The 21,064-nt window shown below is 50.5% G+C and overlaps 1 protein-coding gene across 1 annotated transcript in view; it reads right to left on the reverse strand.

The window, feature by feature from the left end:
* Window positions 1–19,925, reverse strand: part of ESYT3 (extended synaptotagmin 3) — a 49,074-nt gene extending 29,149 nt beyond the window's left edge. The window contains exons 1-2 of the mRNA XM_080798002.1: window positions 19,388–19,925; window positions 1,531–1,572 (exon numbers count right to left, since the gene is read on the reverse strand). Of these exons, the coding sequence (XP_080654128.1) occupies window positions 1,531–1,572; window positions 19,388–19,723 (378 nt within the window). The 5' untranslated portion in view covers window positions 19,724–19,925. The remainder of the gene's footprint in view (window positions 1–1,530; window positions 1,573–19,387) is intronic.
* Window positions 19,926–21,064: the final 1,139 nt, after the last annotated feature.

Consider the following 21,064-nt stretch of genomic DNA (forward strand, 5'->3'; position numbering starts at 1 on the left):
TCACTAAACTTAGTATTATGAAACTTCTGGTTCGGTGCTAAAACAGAAGCTATCAAGGGCAACACTGTGGTGTAATCAAGAAGTAGCAGATGCCATTGGGGGGGGGCGGGTAAGAGATGTGGGGAGGGGGGGTACCGGTGAGGGGTACGAAGGGAGCAGCAGTGGCAGTTCTGTCTGGGACAAAGTCTTCTCCCCTTCCTTCTCCTGGACCTGGGTCATAGTTCACAAGACGCACCTTGCATTCCCCAGACTCATCATGAGAGGAGCCTTGAGGCAGTGATGTTTCAGGGCTCCACCACTTCCATCTCTCTTAAGAGCCCCCTTAGGGGCCGGCCCCATCTTCCTGACTCCCTGCTTTGTGGTCTGCCGAGTGCATCTTGAGCACAAAGCTCTTTGGGACACAACTGGTGCCCCCATGTGGGGTCCGTCTACACAGCTGTTTCCCCATCCATGCCCTGAGCGGAGGGCAGGAGCCTGGTCCAACCAGTCACAAGTCCCTAGCACCTTGTGTATGACTCAGTGTCAATGCAAGAAAGGACGGAGCACACAAGCACACCCGTGAACTGGTGGACACACAGGCAGGAAGAACAAGGTCTGTCCCAGGGGCCCTGGGCCCTGCATTAGTCCACAGAAACCAGATGACTCGTCTGAAAGGAGCAGCCCACTTCCTCCAACTTCTGTCTGCCGGCTGGGAGCAGTTTCTGACCCACATGGCAATGACATATCTGGTAACACGAGACTATAAGCCTTGGCTCAAAAACCATCAGAAAGTCCTTTTTTATACCTAAACTCAAGTCATTCCTGCTATGGACTTTTCCAACCAGAACAGAGGCAAGGTCTCTATAGAAAAAGTCCTGAATCAGGATACCTGAGGGGATGAGAAGGTACTGGAGTCTCCACATCTAGGAGACAGTTTTGGGCTCATCAGGCAGGGGCAGACTCTGTTTCCCCAACTGTAAGAAAAGGCCAGACCTGGAGTCACAGAGCCAGGCCTTCCCAGGGCTTCCCGCAGCAGGGCCCGAGGGCGTGACCAGCAGCAGGATCCAACAGTGGTCATACTGATGATGACAGTGTTCCTGACCTCTGGGCCCTGCGGTGCTTTCATTACCTGACAGATCCTCACAACCTCCCAAGGCAGGGACCATAATTAATCCCCATGCACAAATGAGGGACCGGCTCTGAAAGGCTAGGCACCCTTCGGGAGGCGGGGGCAGATCCGGCCTTGCCACAGGCAAAGGGCAGCTACAGTGGGATACCGCTCTCCTCTCCTGGGAAGCCCTGATCCTTGGCCTCCTGCCAGGCTGCATTTTTCTCTATACTTCCTGATGTTTTCTAACATTTCTGCTTTGCCTGTGCATTAATTTCACACTAAAGAAAGGTGTTTGTTTTTTAAAGAGAGTCACTGGCAAGGAGAAGAACCCTGAGGGTTATTGCCAACAGGCCTTTGTGGCACAGCTCCCATCCAGGGTGGGGTCACTGAGCCCAGGGGCACCAAGGGGACCAGACCCACCAGGCCCACCTCAGCCTTACCTTGTTGGCCCACTCGACCCGCTCCACATCCGGGAAGTGGATCTAGGGAACAGAAGGCGCGAGGGTAAGTCAGACTCAGCCACTGCCCCCCCCCTCCCCCAGACCCTGCCTCGCAGCCAGCGGTTCCCGCTACCACCCCACGTTTGCCTCTGCTCTGCCTCCCCGCCCCTGCTCAGCGCTCGCCGGGCACCACCAGGAGACTCGGCCACTGTCCGGTGGGACGCACTGTCCGGTGGGACAGGCGACAAGCGGCCAGACCGCACCCACGGCGCCCCGAGGCTGGCGTGTGGGCAGTTCCGGGCAGACTGCGCTAGCAGCCCCGAGGCTGGAAGGGCGGGGCCGGAACCCCCTGTTTGCTTATGCAAGTAAGCCCCACCTTCTGGGGGAGGGAAACGTGGAACCCCCACCCGGCTTGGCTCCTCTCCACTTCAGTCCTCCTTAGTCTTTTAATGACACAAGTAATCGCCACTTCCCTCCTCTTTAGTCTTCTATTTATTTTTATTTTTTTAAAGATTTTATTTATTTGACAGAGATCACAAGTAGGCAAAGAAGCAGGCAGAGAGAGAGGAGGAAGCAGGCTCCCTGCTGAGCAGAGAGCCCGATGCAGGGCTCGATCTAAGGACTCAATCCTCAATCCCAAGACTCTGGGATCATGACCTGAGCCAAAGGCAGAGGCTTTAACCCACTGAGCCACCCAGGCGCCCCCTCCTTAGGCTTTTAAAGACACAAGTAATCGTGGCCTCTGGAGAAAAATTAGAAACTGTAGGTGAGCTGAAGGAAAGACTTTTTTTTTTTTTTTTAAAGATTTCACTTATTTATTTGACAGAGATCATAAGTAGGCAGAGAGGCGGGACGGGGGTGGGGGGGGTGGGGGGGTGGGGGGGGTGGGGGGGTGGGGGGGTGGGGGGGTGGGGGGGGTGGGGGGGGTGGGGGGGGTGGGGGGGTTGGGGGGGGTGGGGGGGGTGGCTCCCCGCGGAGCAGAGAGCCCGAAGCTGGGCTCCATCCCAGGATTCTGGGATCGGGACCCCAGCCAAAGGCAGAGGCTTTAACCCACTGAGCCACCCAGGGGCCCCAAAGACATTTTTATCGGAGAGTGCTGAGTGACAACCACCATTAACAGGTGGCTGCGTCTCCTTCCAGCCTCTTGTAGAAATAAGCATTATGTTGTTGTCACAGAAATTGAGGTCAGTGTTTGGTTGTCTGCTTTTTTTCACTTAGCAGCAGGTAGGATGGTGGTGATTCCTAAGGTAACAAATTGCCAATCTGAAAGGCTGAAAAGGGGATCATGCTGTTTGCCTAGGCAACAGGGGAATGGGGAGCGCCCCTACCCAGCAGGCGAGATCCTGTCCTCACCCAGGGAGCTTCCTTCAAGTCACAGCCCCCAGCCACAACCCTGGGTTGCCTGGCAGGGGGGCGGGCTGCCTGGGGTGGGGAGGAGGGTTGGGGGGTGACAATCCTATCAGCTAACCTTTGCATGACCTGATTCTGACGGTTCTGAACCCCTTCCCTGCCAGAGTCTCAGTCTCCACCAGTATCTGCTCAGCTTCTCATAGACCCCCCAGCCCAGCCCCCAAGGTTTTCAGGGACAAACGGGCAAGACTGTCCTGGTGCCTGACACAAAATGTGATCAGTAAAATGGCAGCAATGGCCATTTCTGTTGCCAAGTCCTCAGAGCACAGGCCAACTCAGGATCCCATTCATGGTGGGCAGAGGACCTCCCAAAGTCAGGAAAGGAAACATGTCCATGCAGTTCACACACCTAGTACACACCAGGCCTTGGGGTAGCTCTGGGGGTGCCCTGAAGCCCCAAACATAGACCCTCGCATAGAACATTATGCCCAGGAGTATAGAGTAATTTAATTCCTTTAGGAATCTGACTTTTTAAAAAAAGATTTGGAGTGGGGAGAAGGGGCTGAGGGAGAGAGGGAGGAAGAGAGAATCCTAAGCAGACTCCCTGCTGAGTGTGGAACCCAGTGCAGAGCTAGATGTCACGACCCTGAGATCATGACCTGAGCCGATATCAAGGGTGGGTGGCTTAACTGACTGAGCTACCCAGATGCCCCTTAGGAGCAATTCTGTTTGCTTTTAAAAAAAAAAAAAAAGATTTTATTTATTTATTTGACAGAGATCACAAGTAGGCAGAGAGGCAGGCAGAGAGAGAGAGAGAGGAGGAAGCAGACTCCCTGCTGAGCAAAGAGCCGGATGTGGGGCTCAATCCCAGGACCCTGGGATCATGACCCGAGCTGAAGGCAGAGGCTTTAACTCACTGAGCCACCCAGGTACCCCTTAGGAGCAGTTTTTAACAGCCTTGAGAAGTCAGAGAAACCCAGTGCTTCTAGGACTCCCAGAACATCAAGCCCTTCTCCCAGCCTCAGTTTCCCCAGTTCTGGACAATGATACATACTAACTTGGAGAAACATCTAATATTCCCAGATGCTAAAGGAAAATCACTGCCTGGTTCCCAGAGGGGGAGCTGGCCCAGTCCATAGGAACAGAAGGGAAAGAGGGGAAAGGGATCTGGGGGAAGTGGGCAGGAACTAGGGCTGGCCCATCCAGCTCACTGAGGAGCAGCAGCCTATTCACCAGGCACTCCCTGCTGCTGTCGCTGCCCTGGGTTAGGTTCCAAGCCCGTACCAGGCAAAGGGAGCTGAGGCCTTTCATTGCTCCCTATCACACTGCCCAGCACTAACATAACAACTCCATGTGGGGCTGAAACTGACATCCCCATTCCTCTTTGATTGCTCCATTCATCACCATCTTCAACTTCACTTCTTCCAGGAAGCCTTTCCTGATCTCTCAAGTCAGAGATAGGTGTCCCTACTAGGTATCTGCCGGTTCTCCATTGCGGCTTTTAATAAACCTCATTAGAATTGCTGGGTCTTACTGCCTGCCTCCTTACTAGCCTGCAAGCTCTAGTGGGCTGACTCAAACTTGTTCCCTATTAGTGCCTGACCCTGGCATATGACTATCTTAATAAATATTTGTGGAATGAATGAACGCATAAATGAATGCAAGCTTCTTGCTTTCCAACAGCTCCCAGGCTGGTAAAGGAAGCAGGCAATTAACAGACCATTCCAGTACAGGATCATACCAAGGTGCAGGGAGTGGGACCCTCACAGAGGAGAGAGGTGGGCTTTCCCTGGCACCCTTGTGCCTCTTCTGCCCAAGCCAGCTGGCTGGACCCCTCCCTCTCCTTTTTCCATCCTGATGACTGTACTCCCATCCTGCCCCAGGGCACACCTGATATGTATATCCCCTCCACCTCCTAGCCCCACCTCTCCAGGGGAGGACCCAGGGGGAGGTTCTGCACCCCTGGGAGCTAGTTCTGATCTCCTGTACCCTGAAAAAGTGATCCAGCCTGGCAGGTCCTACCCTGGCCACACTTGGGAGCCAGTCAGACTCCCAGACTCAGATTCCTGAGCTGCCTTTCACACCTACTGAATCAGAGTGTTTCCAGGTGGGGCCTTGCAATTTATTTTTAACCAGCTCCTGGCACGATTCTGGAGATCCGGCAGAGTTGGTTGTGAAATATCAATGACCAGCCCAGCCCTTGCATTAGAGTGGCCCACACTCACACTGACTGTGTGGGCAGCAGCGGAGTGCCCAGGGCCTCTCTTGGCCAGCCACACTAGTGTTTGAGGCTCCTTGCCCTGATGAGAGCAATTCAGGCCAAGAAAATAAGGGATCATCAAGTCAGCCTCCTCTGCCTCAGGCACCTGGCCCCGGCTCCCCTCTGCCTGAATCTCAGCACCTGTCAGGATTCCCCAGTGAGCCAAATCCTGAGCCAGGCCACCTTCTCTATGACTGCTGCAGAGTAAGTCCTGGGCCAGGGAATGACATCAGAGAGGCAGACACTTATGGAACAACTACTCAGCCCCAATGCTCCCTGGAGATTAAGGAGTCTTTTTTTCCATTATAATTGGCCTTTTATTTTTTATTTTTTAAATATTTTATTTATTTATTTGACAAACAGAGAGAAATCACAAGTAGGCAGAGAGGCAGGCAGAGAGAGAGAGGCGGAAGCATGCTCCCCGCTGAACAGAGAGCCCGATGCGGGGCTCGACCCCAGGACCCCGGGATCACGACCCGAGCCGAAGACAGGGGCTTAACCCACTGAGCCACCCAGGCGCCCCTATAATTGGCCCTTTAAAACAATCTTTCCCTACTTCAAATTCTCAAAGTTATTCCATGTTTTTATCTGTTGACTTTATATTTTAGCTTTGTACTTAGGTTTCAATCTGTCTGAAAGTTTTATAGCAGGTAAGATAGGCATAGAATTTCATTTCTCTCCAGACTCTAAGACAATTTTTTAATAACACATATCCAAAAAAAAAATTCCATCTTTCCTCCTGATTTGTGAAGCGACTTTTCTCATATGTCAGCTTCTCATGTGTACTCTGGTGTGTTTCTGGACTTGGCAATGAACTCCACGGTCTGAGTGCCTGTTTCCTGCCAGCACCACACCATACTAATCACTGTAGCTTTGCAGCATGACCCAGGGTAGGGGGAATCCTCTCTGTTTGCTTTTCTTTTTCAAACCAACTTAGCTAATAGTATTTATGCTTCCAAAATGAATTTTGAATCTTGTCCATCTTCCCTCCAATAATCCTCCTGGGATTTTGATTGGAATATTTTTGAATTTATACATTTGTGGGAGAACGGATAGCTTTATGATATTAAGTTTTGCATCCACGAACAGAGTATTTCCCTTTATTAACTTACATCTGATTGCATTCACATTTAAGATAAGTCTTTTTTTTATAAAAATCCCATTTTTTTGTTAGATTACTTGGGGGGGGTTTATGGTTATCAAAAATGGTATTTCATTTTCTGTGTAACTTTGTTGAAATTTGTTGTTGGTTCTAATTTCTCATTAATTCTCATAGGCTATTTATATATAATCTCCAATAACCTTTTTTTTTTTTTTTCTTATCCTTATCCTTCTTATTTCTCTTAAGTTTGTCTTCATTGGCCAAGCCCTCTGGTACCACACCAGACAGTGGTGGTGACAGCAAGCAGCTCTATCTTGTTCCTGACATCAAACAGAAGTTTTTCCATGAAGCATGCTTTTTGCTGTAGATTTTTAGAGGACAGCTTCTATCAGATTGAAGATGTTCTTTTTGATAGTTAAATTTCCAAAAGCTTTCGTTAGAAATGGGTATTGAGGGGCACCTGGGTGGCTCAGTGGGTTAAACCTCTGCCTTCGGCTCAGGTCATGATCTCAGGGTTCTGGGATCAAGTCCCACATCGGGCTCCCTGCTGAGCAGGGAGACTTCCCCCTCTCCCTCTGCTGCTCCCCCTGCTTGTGCTCTCTCTCCCGGTCAAATAAATAAATTCTTTATAAAAAAGAAAAGAAAAGAAATGGGTATTGAATTACATTTAACACTTTCTCAAATCTATTGAGATAATCGTGTTATTTTTCCCTTTCGTCCATTAAGGTGGCCAACTTAAGTGATTTCTTTACAAAACAAAACCATCTCTAGTTCTTGGGATAAGCCCCATTTGAAGCAGTACATTTAGTTAGCCTGATATCACATTTAGGTTTTATACACTCATGATTCAAAATGATATCTACAATTTTTGTTTTTGTACAATCCATATCTAGTTTTGGTATAAAGATTTTACATTAAATTATAACACTAGTGATAAAGCTTTACCATATCCTGTTTCTGAAACAACCTGTAAATAATAGGTATTATCCGGTTAGTGAAGTTTTAGTGTTTCTTACCTATAAAGCCATCATAGCCTGCGGCTTTTGGAGTGGGAAATTGCCTTTTCTCTCTTCAGTGGTTAATGGTGTATTCAAGGTCTCCTTATCTCTTATTGTGGTAATCTGGGCATTTCTAGAAATGTATCTAGTTCATCTAGGTTTTCAAATGTATTAATATATATTTGTTTATAATATTTTATTATTTTTAATCTGCTTTATCTGTAGTTATTTCTGCATTTTCATTCCAGATTTTATTTTCATCTTTTTCTACTAATAGATCAAGCTTGACAAAGGTTTTGCCCATTGCACTAATCTTTTCATAGAACTAACTTTAGTTGTTAGTAATTCTTTCCCCTTTACATTTATAATCAAAATTTTGGTTCATTTTCAGCATTTATATGTATTAATTCTTTCTCTATTCCTTTGATCTAAATCTGTTGCTCTTTTATGTTCTTAGAGTTGAAGAATTTATTTCACTTTTTGGTTTATTCAAATTCAAACTTATAAATTCCCCTATGATTTTTGCCATTGTATTTTCATCATTATTCAGCTCCCTGTCTTTTCATAATTTCTATTATGACTACCTTTCAAACAATGATTTTTAAATAGTGATATTTTAAAATATGTAGACATATGAGATTTCTAAGGCTATTTATTGTTTTCTGATTCCCTTTTCTTTATGGTCTGCACAGTCTGTAGGATAGCAATCCACTGGAATATACTGATAATTCCTTTGTGGCCTAGTACATGATTAATTCCTGTGGCTACTCCATATATGATCAAGTTATTAATTATGTCCTTTGTAAAAAAAAATCATGCCCTTCCAATATTCTTTATCCTTGTTTCCTCTTTGTCTACTTGATGTATCATTTTCAGAGAGGAATGTGTTAGAATTGCCAAGCCCAGCTATGGATTTATCTACTTCTCTGTGCAGTTCTCTTGGGCTATTGGTTTACATTTCAGGTTTATTTTATGCAGCACATATGTGTCCATGATTGCTGTGTTACCTTTTTCATGCTATATGCTATAACATCCTGGTCTTTAGGATGTATCCAAGTTACATTCTATTTTGTCTAATATGAAAATTGCCATTCTCCCTTACTTTTGTTTCAGATTTGCCCAGTTGTATCTTTTTCCACCCTATTTTCAATCTTTTTTGGTTCATGTTATCTCATGTCACTTAAAACTCACCTTAATCCCTTATCAGCCCCATTGTACAGATGAGGAAAGTAAGGCTCAGAAGGGTTGCTCATAGTCAGCAGCTATGGAGTCCAGAGCTGAGACACAGACCCAGGTCCATTTCACCACCAAGTCTATACTTCGGCACCTGGCCGCTCTCACTCCTCTTAAGAAAACCTTATAGACGACTATGTTTTCCTCTTTTACAGAAAGTCTAATTTAGCAGAGGATTGCCCTCATGGTACCTGAGTCTTCACTGGTACACCATGCTTTATAGTTTACAAAGGACATTCTACAGATACTTTCATTTCACCTTCCTAATACTCCATAAGGTGTACAGCAAAGGCACAATCATCCCCATTTTACAGATGAGGAGAGGCTCAGAGACAAATTGGTACCTGCCCAGATCACCCAGGTGACCGGAACTCACATTTCACCTGCATACAATTTGAGCCCAGCCTACAAATTTTTCTCCCCGCCTCCTGCACCTGAAGTGTCAGCATATGAGGTCCACATCTTAGTGTCGAAGTATTCCTTGTACATTTAAAATTTCACCTCTGACAGCCTCGGTTTTCTCATCCACAAGATGGGTACAATATTGCCAGTTTCACAGAATCCCTGAGATGAGTAAATAAGACAATGCATGTGTGGTGCTTGGTCCCCTCCCTGGCTCAGTACAAATGCTCCAGAAGTGGTGACTGTTGTTGGCAGTTGTCAGATGCCCGAGATGCAGACACTCAGCCACCTCTGTCCTCAGGTACATGTCAAGAACAATGTCTCCTGGGCTATGTGTCCAGCTCTGTCTGATCCAAAGTCCTGCAAATTGTCTACGGGATCTCCAGATGCCTGTGGCTCAGTACTTTGGGAAGCCACAGAGAAGGGAGAAGAGAAAATGAGAGAGCACAGTGAAGGTGCCTGAGGCTGGAGAAGGACGGCAGTTGAGGGTTGTTTTCTTAGCCTCTGCTGATTGGCTGAGGGGTGCGCCGCAGACAGCCTGGGTCCAATGCCCATGAGGCACCTGCATGAAACTGCCCAATGTGGGGAGGGCTCCACTGTGAGGCATGGCAGAGGGGCCGGATCAGAGCCTCTGTGCCTGTCTTTCCTCCCTAAGCAAAGGAAGGGAAGGCAGAAAAAGACTGGAGGCCCGTGCTCAGGCTGAGTCCTGAAATCACTGAACTTTTGTTCCAATACCTCACAAGGCTGGGGATCCCTGAGACGAGCTGGCAGGGAGACACCCACAGCTCCTGGCATTGCAAAGGGCCAGACTCAGGCAGGGGGTCTCAACCTTTTGTGTGTACAAGACCACCACCTGGAGAGCCCCTTAAAACGTGGATTCTTGGTGAGGGCCCTCAGAGATTCTGATCCAGGAACCTGAAGCCTTTGGGCAGGGGCCCGGAAACTTTATCTTTAACCAGCTCCCTGGTTGTTCTGATCAAGGTGGTGGAGAGTGTGGGACAGTCAGTGCTCAGGGCTGGCTGGAGGACCTGCTCAGGCCCTGGAAGAAAGTGGCTCCTCCACCCTCTGGGGCTCCTGACTAGGGCTCCAAAGTTACAGTCTGTGTCTCCAGCTGTCAATCTTGGGAGAATACTGCTTTGTCATCAAATTCTTACCAGCAGTTTATGGACCTCGATTCTTTTACAAAGGGAGTATCTTTTGTGCCACAATGAGCAAGGGGAGGCAAGAGCTAGCAAATAAAAAATACCATTAGTCTGCCTGGCTTTTTTGGGTGCTGCCCCTGCCCCTAAGTGTGAGCCACTCCCACCCCCCAGCTGCTTTCTCTAGCCAGACACCAGGAGTAAGAAGTGCTGCTGGGGGTCCCTGAGGAGCAGGGTCTGGTCCTGACCCCCTCTCTGCAGCCTCAGGTTTCTCCTGATTGAGGGAAGTGAGGCTGCCATGCCTCTGCTCCCCAGGTCTACAACCAGGAGATGATGAATGCGAATCCCCCCCAATGGAGACACACTCAGAACTCTAGCACTGTTCATACCCCAGAACATGAACACTACCCTGACCGATGTACTACAGGTGTGAGCACTTCCCCAAAGCAGGCCTGGAAAATCTCAAAGTTGCCCTGGCCTGTGGTCAAGTCACCAGGACCCTGGCTGCTTGCCCTTCCCCCTCCAGTGCCTCTCAGAGAACCTTAGAAAGATGGGGGGCCTCCCCCAGCCCCTGAGGCCTCCCTAATGCTGACTCACATCTGCTGTTAGTGTGCATGGGCCAAAGCCTCCCAGACAGAGTGGCTCATGTTTGTTTGTTTTTTTTAGATTTTATTTATTTATTTGACAGACAGAGATCACAAGTAGGCAGAGAGGCAGGCAGAGAGAGCAGGGAAGCAGGCTCCCTGCTGAGCAGAGAGACCGATGCGGGGCCCGATCTCAGGACCCTGAGATCATGACCTGAGCCGAAGGCAGAGGCTTAACCCACTGAGCCACCCAGGTGCCCCTCATGTTTTAAAGACAGCAGTTTTTAGGCAATGGAGGTAACGAGAGCTCAGAACAGAGAGACAGACTAAAGCAAAGTCAAGTCCAAAACAGAATTCCAGGCTTGCAGAGGCCAAGACAAGGGCGCCACACATCAATGCTCTAGCTCATCTCTAGGTGGTCGTGTGCTTTATCTCTTTAACCCTTTAGGAAAAATGATCCCACTGCAGTGAGGCAATGAGCCAGAGGGATGCCTGCAGCCATCAGAGCTGGAGCCCAGGCAGGACCGGCAGCCAGGCTGGGAGGCCGGAGCAGCAGCTTTGGGTCACCAGACCCTCTCAGGGGGCAGGGGGTATGGGACGGCTGCACTTAAAGGGCCTGCCTGTCACCAGGCCAACCTGGCTCCCTCCCTGTCACAGGGATGGTAGCTCCTCCCGTGGGAGCAACCTTGCACCGACACGCAGATGTAGAGAGGTACAGAGGTGGTCTGTGGGTCTCCTTGTACCTCAAAAACCTGAGACACACGCCCTCAGAATGATGCAGACACAGCCACAGAATCACACGTACACACAAGGACACAACCTCTTTACTTGGACAAAAGCCTCACGGTTCTTCTCTGCACCAGTGGGCATATTCTTACGCTCACACGCCCGCAGACTCAAACTGATGCTGCCAACTCCCTCACACTCAGAGAGGAGAGGAGCCCCCTCACTCCAAGCGTCCCCCAGGGAAGTCCTACACAGGGAGGCCCTGTGGCTCTGGTCTTCCCAGACAGGCCCCCGCCCCGTGGTGCCTATTTGGTGGTTCCTCCTCTGCTGGAAAATGGTCCCTTATTTCACACCCTTTTTTCCTGGTGAAGCACAGCCTTTGACCCATTTTCCCTCTGTTCTTGAGGGGTAAACATTTAACCATAAACATGGCTTCTAAATATGCCCACTGTTCTGCTTTAAATCTCCTGGCTAAAAGTGCTTTAAAGGAAAAATTTTTGCCAACTTGAAATTCCACCTAATGCTGTTCTAAAATCCACAGGCTCTTTACCAACGCACCTGGCCCGCAGACTGGCCTGAGTCACCTGGACCCAGGAGGAGGACACCGCGTGGGTAAGACTGCAAAGGCAGCCACTGGGGACAAGAATCCTGGGGACAAGAGCCTGTCCCCTTTGCTGAGGAAGGAGGGCTTGGTGCACAGAGGGGCTGCCCTGAGCCATCCACAGAGGTGTTTTCTTCAAGGAGACCTGAGAGTAATTGTGGGTGACCAGAGAGTTCTGTCAGACAGTTGGGTTTGGTAACGCCCAAAGGTTTAAAAAAAAATGTATCTTTTTGCTTATCAAACTAGTATAGGCATTCCTCAGAGATACTGCAGGTTTGGTTCTAGATCATTGGGATGAAGTGACTATTACAATAAAATAAGTCAAATGAATTTTTCAGTTTCCTATATAAAAGCTATGATTACACTATACTGTAGTCTGTTAAGTGTATAATAGTATTATGTTAAAAAATGTACATACCTTAATTTAAAAAATACTTTATTGCTAAAATTGCTATCCATCCCCTGAGCTTTCAGGGAGTCATACTCACTAATCACAGATCACCAAATACAATGATGAAAACGTCTGAAATACTGCAAGGATTACCAACATGTGACACAAGGACATAAAGTGAGCAAATGCTGTTGGAAAAATGTGTTGATAGACTTGCTCGATGCAGGGTTGCCACAAACCTTCAATTTGTTAAAAAAAAAAATGCAGTTATCTGCAAAGTATAATAAAATGATGTATGCCTTAGAAGACCAAAAAGCATAATCCCTGATGCTGATGAGGCCACAGTGAAGAGGGAATGAGAATCTTTAAGCTGTATAAGCATTTTTTAAAAAAGTTTTTATTCATTTATTTGGGAGAAAGAGAGAGCACAAACATGAGCATGGAGAGGGGAAGAGGAAAAGGGAGAAGCAGGCTCCCTGGACCCCGAGATCATGACCTGAGCAAAAGGCAGATGCTTAACCGACTGAGCCACCCAGGATCCCAGGTGTTCCTAATCATTGACGTGAGTTTAACATGTAGGAATCCATGGTAAGGAACTTGGGAAACACGGACTAAGATTCCTACTCTGTAGGGCCCGAGGGACAGACTTTCCCTGAGCGCCTACTGTGTACTGGGCACCAAGCCACTGAGGGAACAGACGTAAGCAGGAAACACACATTTGCCCTAGAAGAGCATTCAGTCTGGAGGAAAAGTCAGACACAAAAATCAGGTGCAAGTGCAGAAAGCACATGGGGTGACAGGCTCCGGATGCTGTGGGGGCCCCGAGGAGTAGGATCTGAGAGTGGGGGGGGTCTGAGCTTGGACTTGAAGGAAAGGTCAAGGGAGCCAGGCTGGCGGGTCAGGGGAAGAAAATCCAGACAGATCTAGGAGACGCTGCCCACCTCAGCTAGCCACAAGAGGAGGACACGCTGAGAAATAACAGATCATGAATGCTAGCAAAATGGTTCAGCAGCGCAGGGTACATTCATGTGAAGGATAGCATAATCCTTAAACAGGTTTTTTTGGAGAATGTTGGTAATATAATATTACAAACAAAAATATAGGAAAAAGAAAAAAAGGGCACAAGTTTTTTAAAAAACTGTTTTACACCTTCCATACAAAAGAAGTACACACAAATAGAATGGTGTGTTTCTGGGTGGAGGGACTGTAAACACTTGCCCTAATTCTCTTAGGCCATTTCCAAATGTTCTACAATGGGACTACTTTCACTTCTATAACCAGAAAAAACAGATTTTTTACCAATTTATGACCAATGTAAACTAAAAACCTAAACACAACCCAGGCAAAAGAATGGAGTGGGTGACTCTGGGGTTGAGACATCCTGTGTCCCTGAAAAGTCCCTGGCCCTCTACTCTGAGTGTCTGGGAGACTCCTGGTACACTGGGATGGGGCTTCTAGGGCAGGAGCGGCCACCCCAGCTCCAGCCCCAACTCCCCGTGGGGTCTAAGGGGGTGAACTCTCATTCCCTTGGCTTGAAGGGCAGGGGAAAGAGAACGGGGCTTTCCCCTTCACTAGTTCCCACTGGGACAGAAAACATTTTCACTCTTCTCAATTTGCGGTAAAGGAGGAGGAAGAGAGAAAGCACTTTCCTCAAGCACGTGTGAACACGTCCGGACTGTAAACTCCAGGTTTCCCTCAATTAAAAACCCCTGGAACTCTCCCAGGGGAGAAACTCTGAATGGAGGGGTGGAAGGGTCAGGAAGGGGGCAGGGAAGCCTAGGTCCCAGTCCCCTGCTCCTTTGTGTAGCTGGGTTGTGGCCTTTAGGGTACAGTACACAGCTGCCAGCAGTGCCGCCAGAGTGACTGGGGCCATTCCCACTGAAGTACCAGCTCAACCCGCTGTCAAGACCAGGCTAGGAGGCCGAAGGAAGCTGGTGACCAGCTCTCCACACTTCCTGCCAACCGGACAGGGGGCCACAACAGAAGAGCAGGACAATGGCTGTCCCCTGCCTTGGCCCTGAGCCTTATCCACAACATGACCTCCCCCATTACCAAGGTCCTCGGATACTTGGCTCGGAGAAAAGGTTGCTGTGGACACTTCTGTTGCAGAAAAATTCAGCCCCTTACACCTAAAGCAATGGGAAGTCCCATGTGAGTTTGGGTATCACAAATTGCTGTCCCAGAATCTGCTCACCTCAGAAGGAGCTTACGAGCTCAAGTGACCAAACCTGCCCGGAGGCTTTCTCAGAGCCTTGCCCTGCCACCTCTGAGGACCGATCACACTAAATCAGGAAAGGCGGTTCTAGCAGGTCTGAATCCCCACCCAGACCAGGGATTCCTTGCAGGCAGGGGCCATGTGTCACGCATATCATCATGGGCCTGACACACTGTAAGTCCTCAAGAGATGCTTGCTGACTGCATATAGGAATGAATACGCGGATGCCTAACATCCCTGTGTTGGGCCTGGAGGGGCGGATGCCCACATTCTGCCCCTCTTCTTGCCCAACCCTGGCCCAAGACGTGAGAAGTCCACGAAGCATCACAGAGACGTGTGGCAGAGACCCAAGGGGCATGATTAAAATGTGCCGTGCCTCTTCCTTCCCAAGGACAAGACTGACTCCCAGCCATACTCAGGACCTTGCAAGGCTGCAGGGATCTCACAAATAAGAAGTCCCCTGGCTCCAAGTGGATGTTTAAGACCAGGTCCCCAAGCATGGGCTCCGAGAACTGAGGTAATCTGAGTGGCCCTCCCAGCTCAGAGCTGCTACTGCATTTACTTCCTCTAATTAACCAGGGTCAGTATAGGAGGGATCGTGAGAGCCTGGGCCAGGACAGACGGCTGCTCCACCCGCGGAAGGAATGTCATGCTCAGCCCCAGGGAAGCAACGCACTCAGCCCTGGTCCTCCACCTGAATGCTGGCAGGAGGCCTGGAGGAGACCATCCCAGTGGCACTTGCTGGGAGCCCTCGAGAGCACCCTGCTTTGCGTGAACCAATTTAGATGATGGGTAGGCAAGAAACGCTGCTGAACAGTGCCCTGGGCGCCGGCAGCAGGACAGAAAAGCCAATTGGGGACTGAATCATGATGGCAGACTCCAACCGCTGAAGGACTCCGCAGAGCATTTCCTAAAGCCTCACCATTTTCAGAGGGGAATCAGGGACCCCGAGAACACAGGGGACCTTCTCAAGCCTCCCACCCACCCCCACCCATGAATGAGCATCGGACTCCCAGTCCGTACCTGCCACCACATCACATCAGCCCCACCCCCATCTCAGCAGATACAGAGTTAATTGTCCCCAGCAAAGCTGCCAACTAACTGATTGCTATCAGCTGGCAGGAGAGAGCAAGCCCGGCTGGAGCAGGGACCACAAACAGACGTGTTTGCTGGTGAGACACACTCACTGATGAGTGTCAGACCAGGGAAAGGTCCCATAGGAGGCCTGGGAGACTGAGAATCCCCCCCCACCCCCCACCAAGCACACGCCGGTGCCTCCTCTCCATAGACAGCCTCTCGGGCCAGGCCACAGTCACCTGCAGAACAGACTTCCCAGGGCCTGTGGTAAGACAGGATGGCCAAGCTGGGCCTTCTCTAGCTCTGCAGCAGTAAGGGCTTCACTTTTGGCTCTGTGCTGTCCCTAGTCCCCAGCCCTGGCAGGGTGGGCTCACGCAAGAGGCTCTTCATTCCCCCAAAAATAGACCTAAACACTTTGTGCCAGATCTATACAAAAAAATCTATCCCAGACCATTCACACACAGAGACACATAGAACACTCACACATGAACAGTGAGCGGCAGCTACTCCTCCGTTCAGAGAGCCAGCAGTGGAGGCAGCGTGGCCCGCTCCCTCCAAGGGACCAGCCACGTGCACTCACAAGAGAATCCGCAGCTTCTTTACCTGTGACCCCTTTGAAGGCGGAGGAATCCTTTCTTCCAGCTAGCTCTTCCATGGAAGGGAACCAGAGGAGGGGCAGGGCAGTGTGATGTTTGACCCAAAACAACCACCTTTCACAGGTGAGGACACTGAGGCTCAGGGAGGGAAAGGACTCACTAAGATCACCTGGAGGCAACAGCTTGGAGCAACGTGTTGAGGAGGAACCTTGACTTCACTGAGAACTAGCCATGGCACCAGGGCCTGGCAGGGGAGGCTTGTTCCAGCTCAGCCTGGCCCGGGCCTCCACCCCCTCACCGGGGCTCGGTGCAAAGTAGAACTAGATGTCCTTTCCAAGCAGCAGGTGGGCTGGATTCCCCACATCCCTTCACTGGGAACTGCCATGCAGGGGACGATTCACAGGGCTGTGCCTGAGTGCAGTAGCCAAGACCCTTCACTCCTCATCAACCCCTGCCCCTCCCTGCCAACTATGGGCTTGTCATCTGTTGTTTTGTAAAAATATTTCTTGAGACCAAAGGAGGTCGTAAGTCATCGACCCTGCTTCCGTGCAAGGCAATCAGTTCTCCAAACAGGGAAACGGCATGCTGAAAGGCCCATGTATAGGATAAGGACACCCGTGCTCTAAAGTCGTGGGCAAGGAGTACACTGCCTCCGCCATACCCAGAGCCATGGCTTTCTCATCTGGTCTCTCTTCTACAGCTTTATTCCTCCCCTCGTGCTGCTTTTTACAGGGTCTTTCCAAAGCCTTCCACAGGCTCCTTGTGACCTTCAGAATCAGGCCCAACCTCTATCAAGCCCACTTCAGTGTGGCCCCTGTCTGTCAGCCCCTACTACACACTTCAGCCAAACCAAACCAAACCAAACCACACAGTACTCCCTCATACACTGGCCACGGTGCGCTTCTGTGCTGTGCTCAAAAGCCTCCCCCAGCTTGGAATCCCCTTCACAGCACCACTGCCTCAATCCAAAAGGCAATCCAGGCCCGGCCCACCAGCCAGGGGAGTCTAGAGAACGCAAGCTGAGGCCAGGCCCCTCCTAGGACTCTGCCAAAGAAGAGGGAGGCTATGGTCTGGGGACAATCTGCTATGGAAATCAAGTGAGATGTCCTTCACTCCATGCTTTCAACCCTTGGCTGGACCCTGTTCAGACTACCTCTGGCTTCTCTGAGACCTCCATGGCAATTATCTATACTGCATCTACTTCCTGCTGTAGACTGCCCTCTTAGAAGAAGAGACGCCATTATCTTCCTCTTGTGTCCCTATACCCAGCTGGGTCAGGCCTGGGGTATAGTTTATGAGGTAAGGTAGCTTCTTGTGTTGCCTTACGCATCAGGCTGAGCTCCCTGTTGGCTAGTTTCACGGTGCTTCTGGTGTTTATGTGCATGGGGGCAGGTTGGGGGGGGGGGCACATCAATACCCCTACAGGATCTGATTCTTGCCTCAATTTCAGAAACATTGCCTTTTGTACACAACTGGAGGTGTTCCCTAATCCAAGGAAGGGCAGAAAGGGAGGCCTGTCTCTAGGTGAGGCCTCATGAGCCCACCCTCATGGACTGAAGCCACCATGGGGCCCCAACAGAGGTATGACAGGCATCCAAGACTCCCTCAACAATGAGCAAGGCATGTGGATAGGTCCCGGCCTGCTCTCTGGATCCAGATCTTTCAGGATTACAAACCCCCAAATAATCAGCATAATCAAGAGACAGGCCCCAAATACCATTCCCATGGCTGCTCCCCTACGAAAGTTGTCATTGTGCTTTTTTACTGTGTACCCTTAATAGAAGGTTTGGGCCCCCTCGTCCTCGGTATATGTAAAACCAATTTACAAAACAGTACTCAGTCCGTGTATTAAATATCAGTGTTTTGCAGTGAGTCATATTCTCCAAAGTCTTATGTTGAAATCCTAGCTGCCAGTACCCCAGAATGTGACTCTTTTTAGACACAGGGTCTTTAAATAGGTGATTAATTTAAAATGAGATTATTAGGATGGGCCCTAACCCAATCTGATGGTGATCTTGTAAGAGGGGGACATTTGGGCACAGATATGAACAGAGGGAAGACCCAATGAAGACATGGGGGAGACAACTACCTACAAAGCAAAGAGAAGCCTCAGAAGAAGCAAAGAGTGCTGACGCCTTGATCTAGATGAATTTTTGTTGTGTGTCTGTGCTACTTTGTTATAGTAACTGTAGCAAACTAATATAGTAAGACTTAATTTCTCTCATTTTAAAGATAAACAGGCCTTTCGAATATGTTCTCGGCACACCTCACCGTGGGGCTGAATTTTAGAATAAAGTCGTCAGGCCAGAGGAAATGTGGGGTCTGGTGGCTTCTGGTCATCTCCCCCTGTGGGCCTGAGTGTATCTGGGAGAATCAGAGAAGCACCCAGAAGTGTAGTTTGCCACAGACCAAAGCTTGGACCCAATGCCCCTGTTGCCAGTGTTTCCCAAATTCATCCAGGTGCCTCAGTCCCACCTGGGAGTTGTGAGGTGGGGCTCAGAATTTGTTTTTGTTAAGCAGGCCAGGTGCTTCTCAGAACGGGAAGCATTTGAGAAACCCTAGTACAGGCCATTCCACACTAGGAGATGGGTCTGTAGTGTAGAGTGTGAATGTTGAATGTGTCTGGGCACGTCTGAGCATCCCTACCATGTAGAGGAAGGTAGAGAAGCTGGTGATCCAGCCTCCCACCCCATCCCTTCAATCCCATCTCTAGGCCAGCCTCCTCTGTCTGTTGGGACCTCTTTTGAGGCAGCTAGTTTGCAGTTTTGTCATTGCTGCATTTGCGGATCAGTTTTGCACCCAGCGTTCTTTTTTTGAATCAACAAGCGGGTGGAAGAAACGCCTTCTGCTCCCCCGCCCCGAGTAACTTTGCGAAGTCCCAGACGCCCTTGTTTTTTTTTCCTGGGTGTGGCCCGCCCGTGACTTTTCTCCCAGGCTCTGGGACCTTAAGTGAAACCTAGCTACCGCCACCGCCCCCCACCCCCCGCCATTCTGGGAACCGGCGGTGGGGAGGAGACCGAGGGACGCCGCGGCGAGGGGTCTGTGCTCCGGACTTGGTGGGGCAACAGGTGTGCGGATCGCGCAGCCGCCGCCCCCAGCTTCCCGACCGAGCGCAGGTTCTTTCCAAACCTCTAAGAGCATCCACCCCACCTCCGACCTCCGCCCGGCTCCCCCCCAGCTCACCCAGGCCGGCAGGTGCTGGTCCCGCAGCTCGCGGCTAATGAACTGGCGTTCGTTGTCTAGAAATTCGAAGGCGGCCGCCAGGCGCCCAAGCTTCCCGCGGCGGTTCCTGCGCCACCACATCCACAGCAGAGCGCCGAGCAGCAGCCAGGTTATGCTGAGCCCCACGTAGCCGGCTAGGTAGACGGGAACCAGGTAGAAAAGCACTCGCGCCGCAAAGGTGTACAGCTCCGGCAGCAGCTGGCTAGACAGGCGCGGCTCGGGGCTGGGTGCGCGCTGGTCTCTCTGGCTACCGGGGGCACCAGGAGCACCGGGGGCGCAGGGCTCCTCCGCTTGCATCTCGTCGCCTCCGTGCTGTCCTTTCCCAGAGTTTTACCTGAGCCCAGGTTCCCGCGCCCTGACACCCGGGCACATCGCTCGGCCAAGTGCGAGAACCCGGGCACCGTGCTACACTTGCCCTGCAGAACTCGCCCGTGCGGTCTTGGCGCTCAGCTCTCCGAGCTCCTAGCGCTGGAGCGCCGGGCGTGTAGACGCCGTGCGCGGCTGCGCTCTTCTCTCGGCCCTGCTCACAGCTCCCGACGTCTCCGCCCCCAGGGGCGGGCCCGGGGAAGGGGGCGGGGTCAGGCCGTGGGCAAGGCGGCTGTTGGGTTCTGAGCAGCGCCTTTAGACGCGCGACATCGCGCGCAGCGGTCAGAGGAGGGTCCGGTTGCAGTGCCCCGGTGGAGCCTTAGTTGGACTAGGTGCCGCCGCAGGCGGTGTATGACTCATGGAGGTGTGTGGACAGATGGCTTGTCATGGATAAACATCACAGAAAACCTGTTTCCTACACCCAGTCTACAAGAGGCAGTCTAGTATGGGCTGTAGTTGGGTGTTCGAGGCCCTCCACGGACCGGCTCGCCGGGCCTCCCTACCCAAGCGTGGGCCTGACTGAGCCCTCCAACTGGCCCCTAGAGCCCGGCATCGCTGCCCTCCTCTGGCATCTCATAAAGCTTAGACCTGGCCCCCAACCAAACCTAGCCACACCCAGGGTCCCTTTTGTCCTCCACAACAACCTCTGTCCCTCATTCTCCATTCTCTGTCGGGTGTCAGTTTGGATCTTAATTCCCTGCATCATCAGACCTGGCGTTTCCGGGTGGCCAGGCCAACCTGCTAGTCTCTGGGGTGTCCAAAACAGCAGGTGACGGGTGGGTACAAGAGGGATGAAGGGCAAGCCCTGAGTGCTTGGGGGTCAGTTGTGAAGCCCATAGTTTCTACCTAATCCTTTTCTGAATTATCTGAGCAGGGGAGTCTCAGTCTCCACATTCAGACAGTAAACCATCTTGTGGAGGGGCATACATTTTAGGCGGGTCGCATGAGTGAGCACATCCATTACTGGAATGTGATTTTGGAGTTGACAAATGTACTGGAATAATTCTAAGCTTTCAGTAATTTCATTGAAAGGCTGGACCCAATGGACAAAAACCAGAAGATAACTAGATTCTCTTTCTCTCTGTCCCTTCAGGTATTCCTCTCTCTGGCCTTATCCTTTTTGTCTACTGGATAAAATTACTCGCTGCAATGAGTGTTTTCAATAACAGGCTTGTTCCAGGTGGTTGGAACAGGTGGGTTCTCCTCTATCATTCCCAACCTTTCAGGACTCAGTCAAAATGGAAGCTGAAACCCTCCCCACTTAACACTGCT

The sequence above is a fragment of the Martes martes genome (assembly GCF_963455335.1).
Source record: "Martes martes genome assembly, chromosome: 1".
Taxonomy (NCBI): domain Eukaryota; kingdom Metazoa; phylum Chordata; class Mammalia; order Carnivora; family Mustelidae; genus Martes; species Martes martes.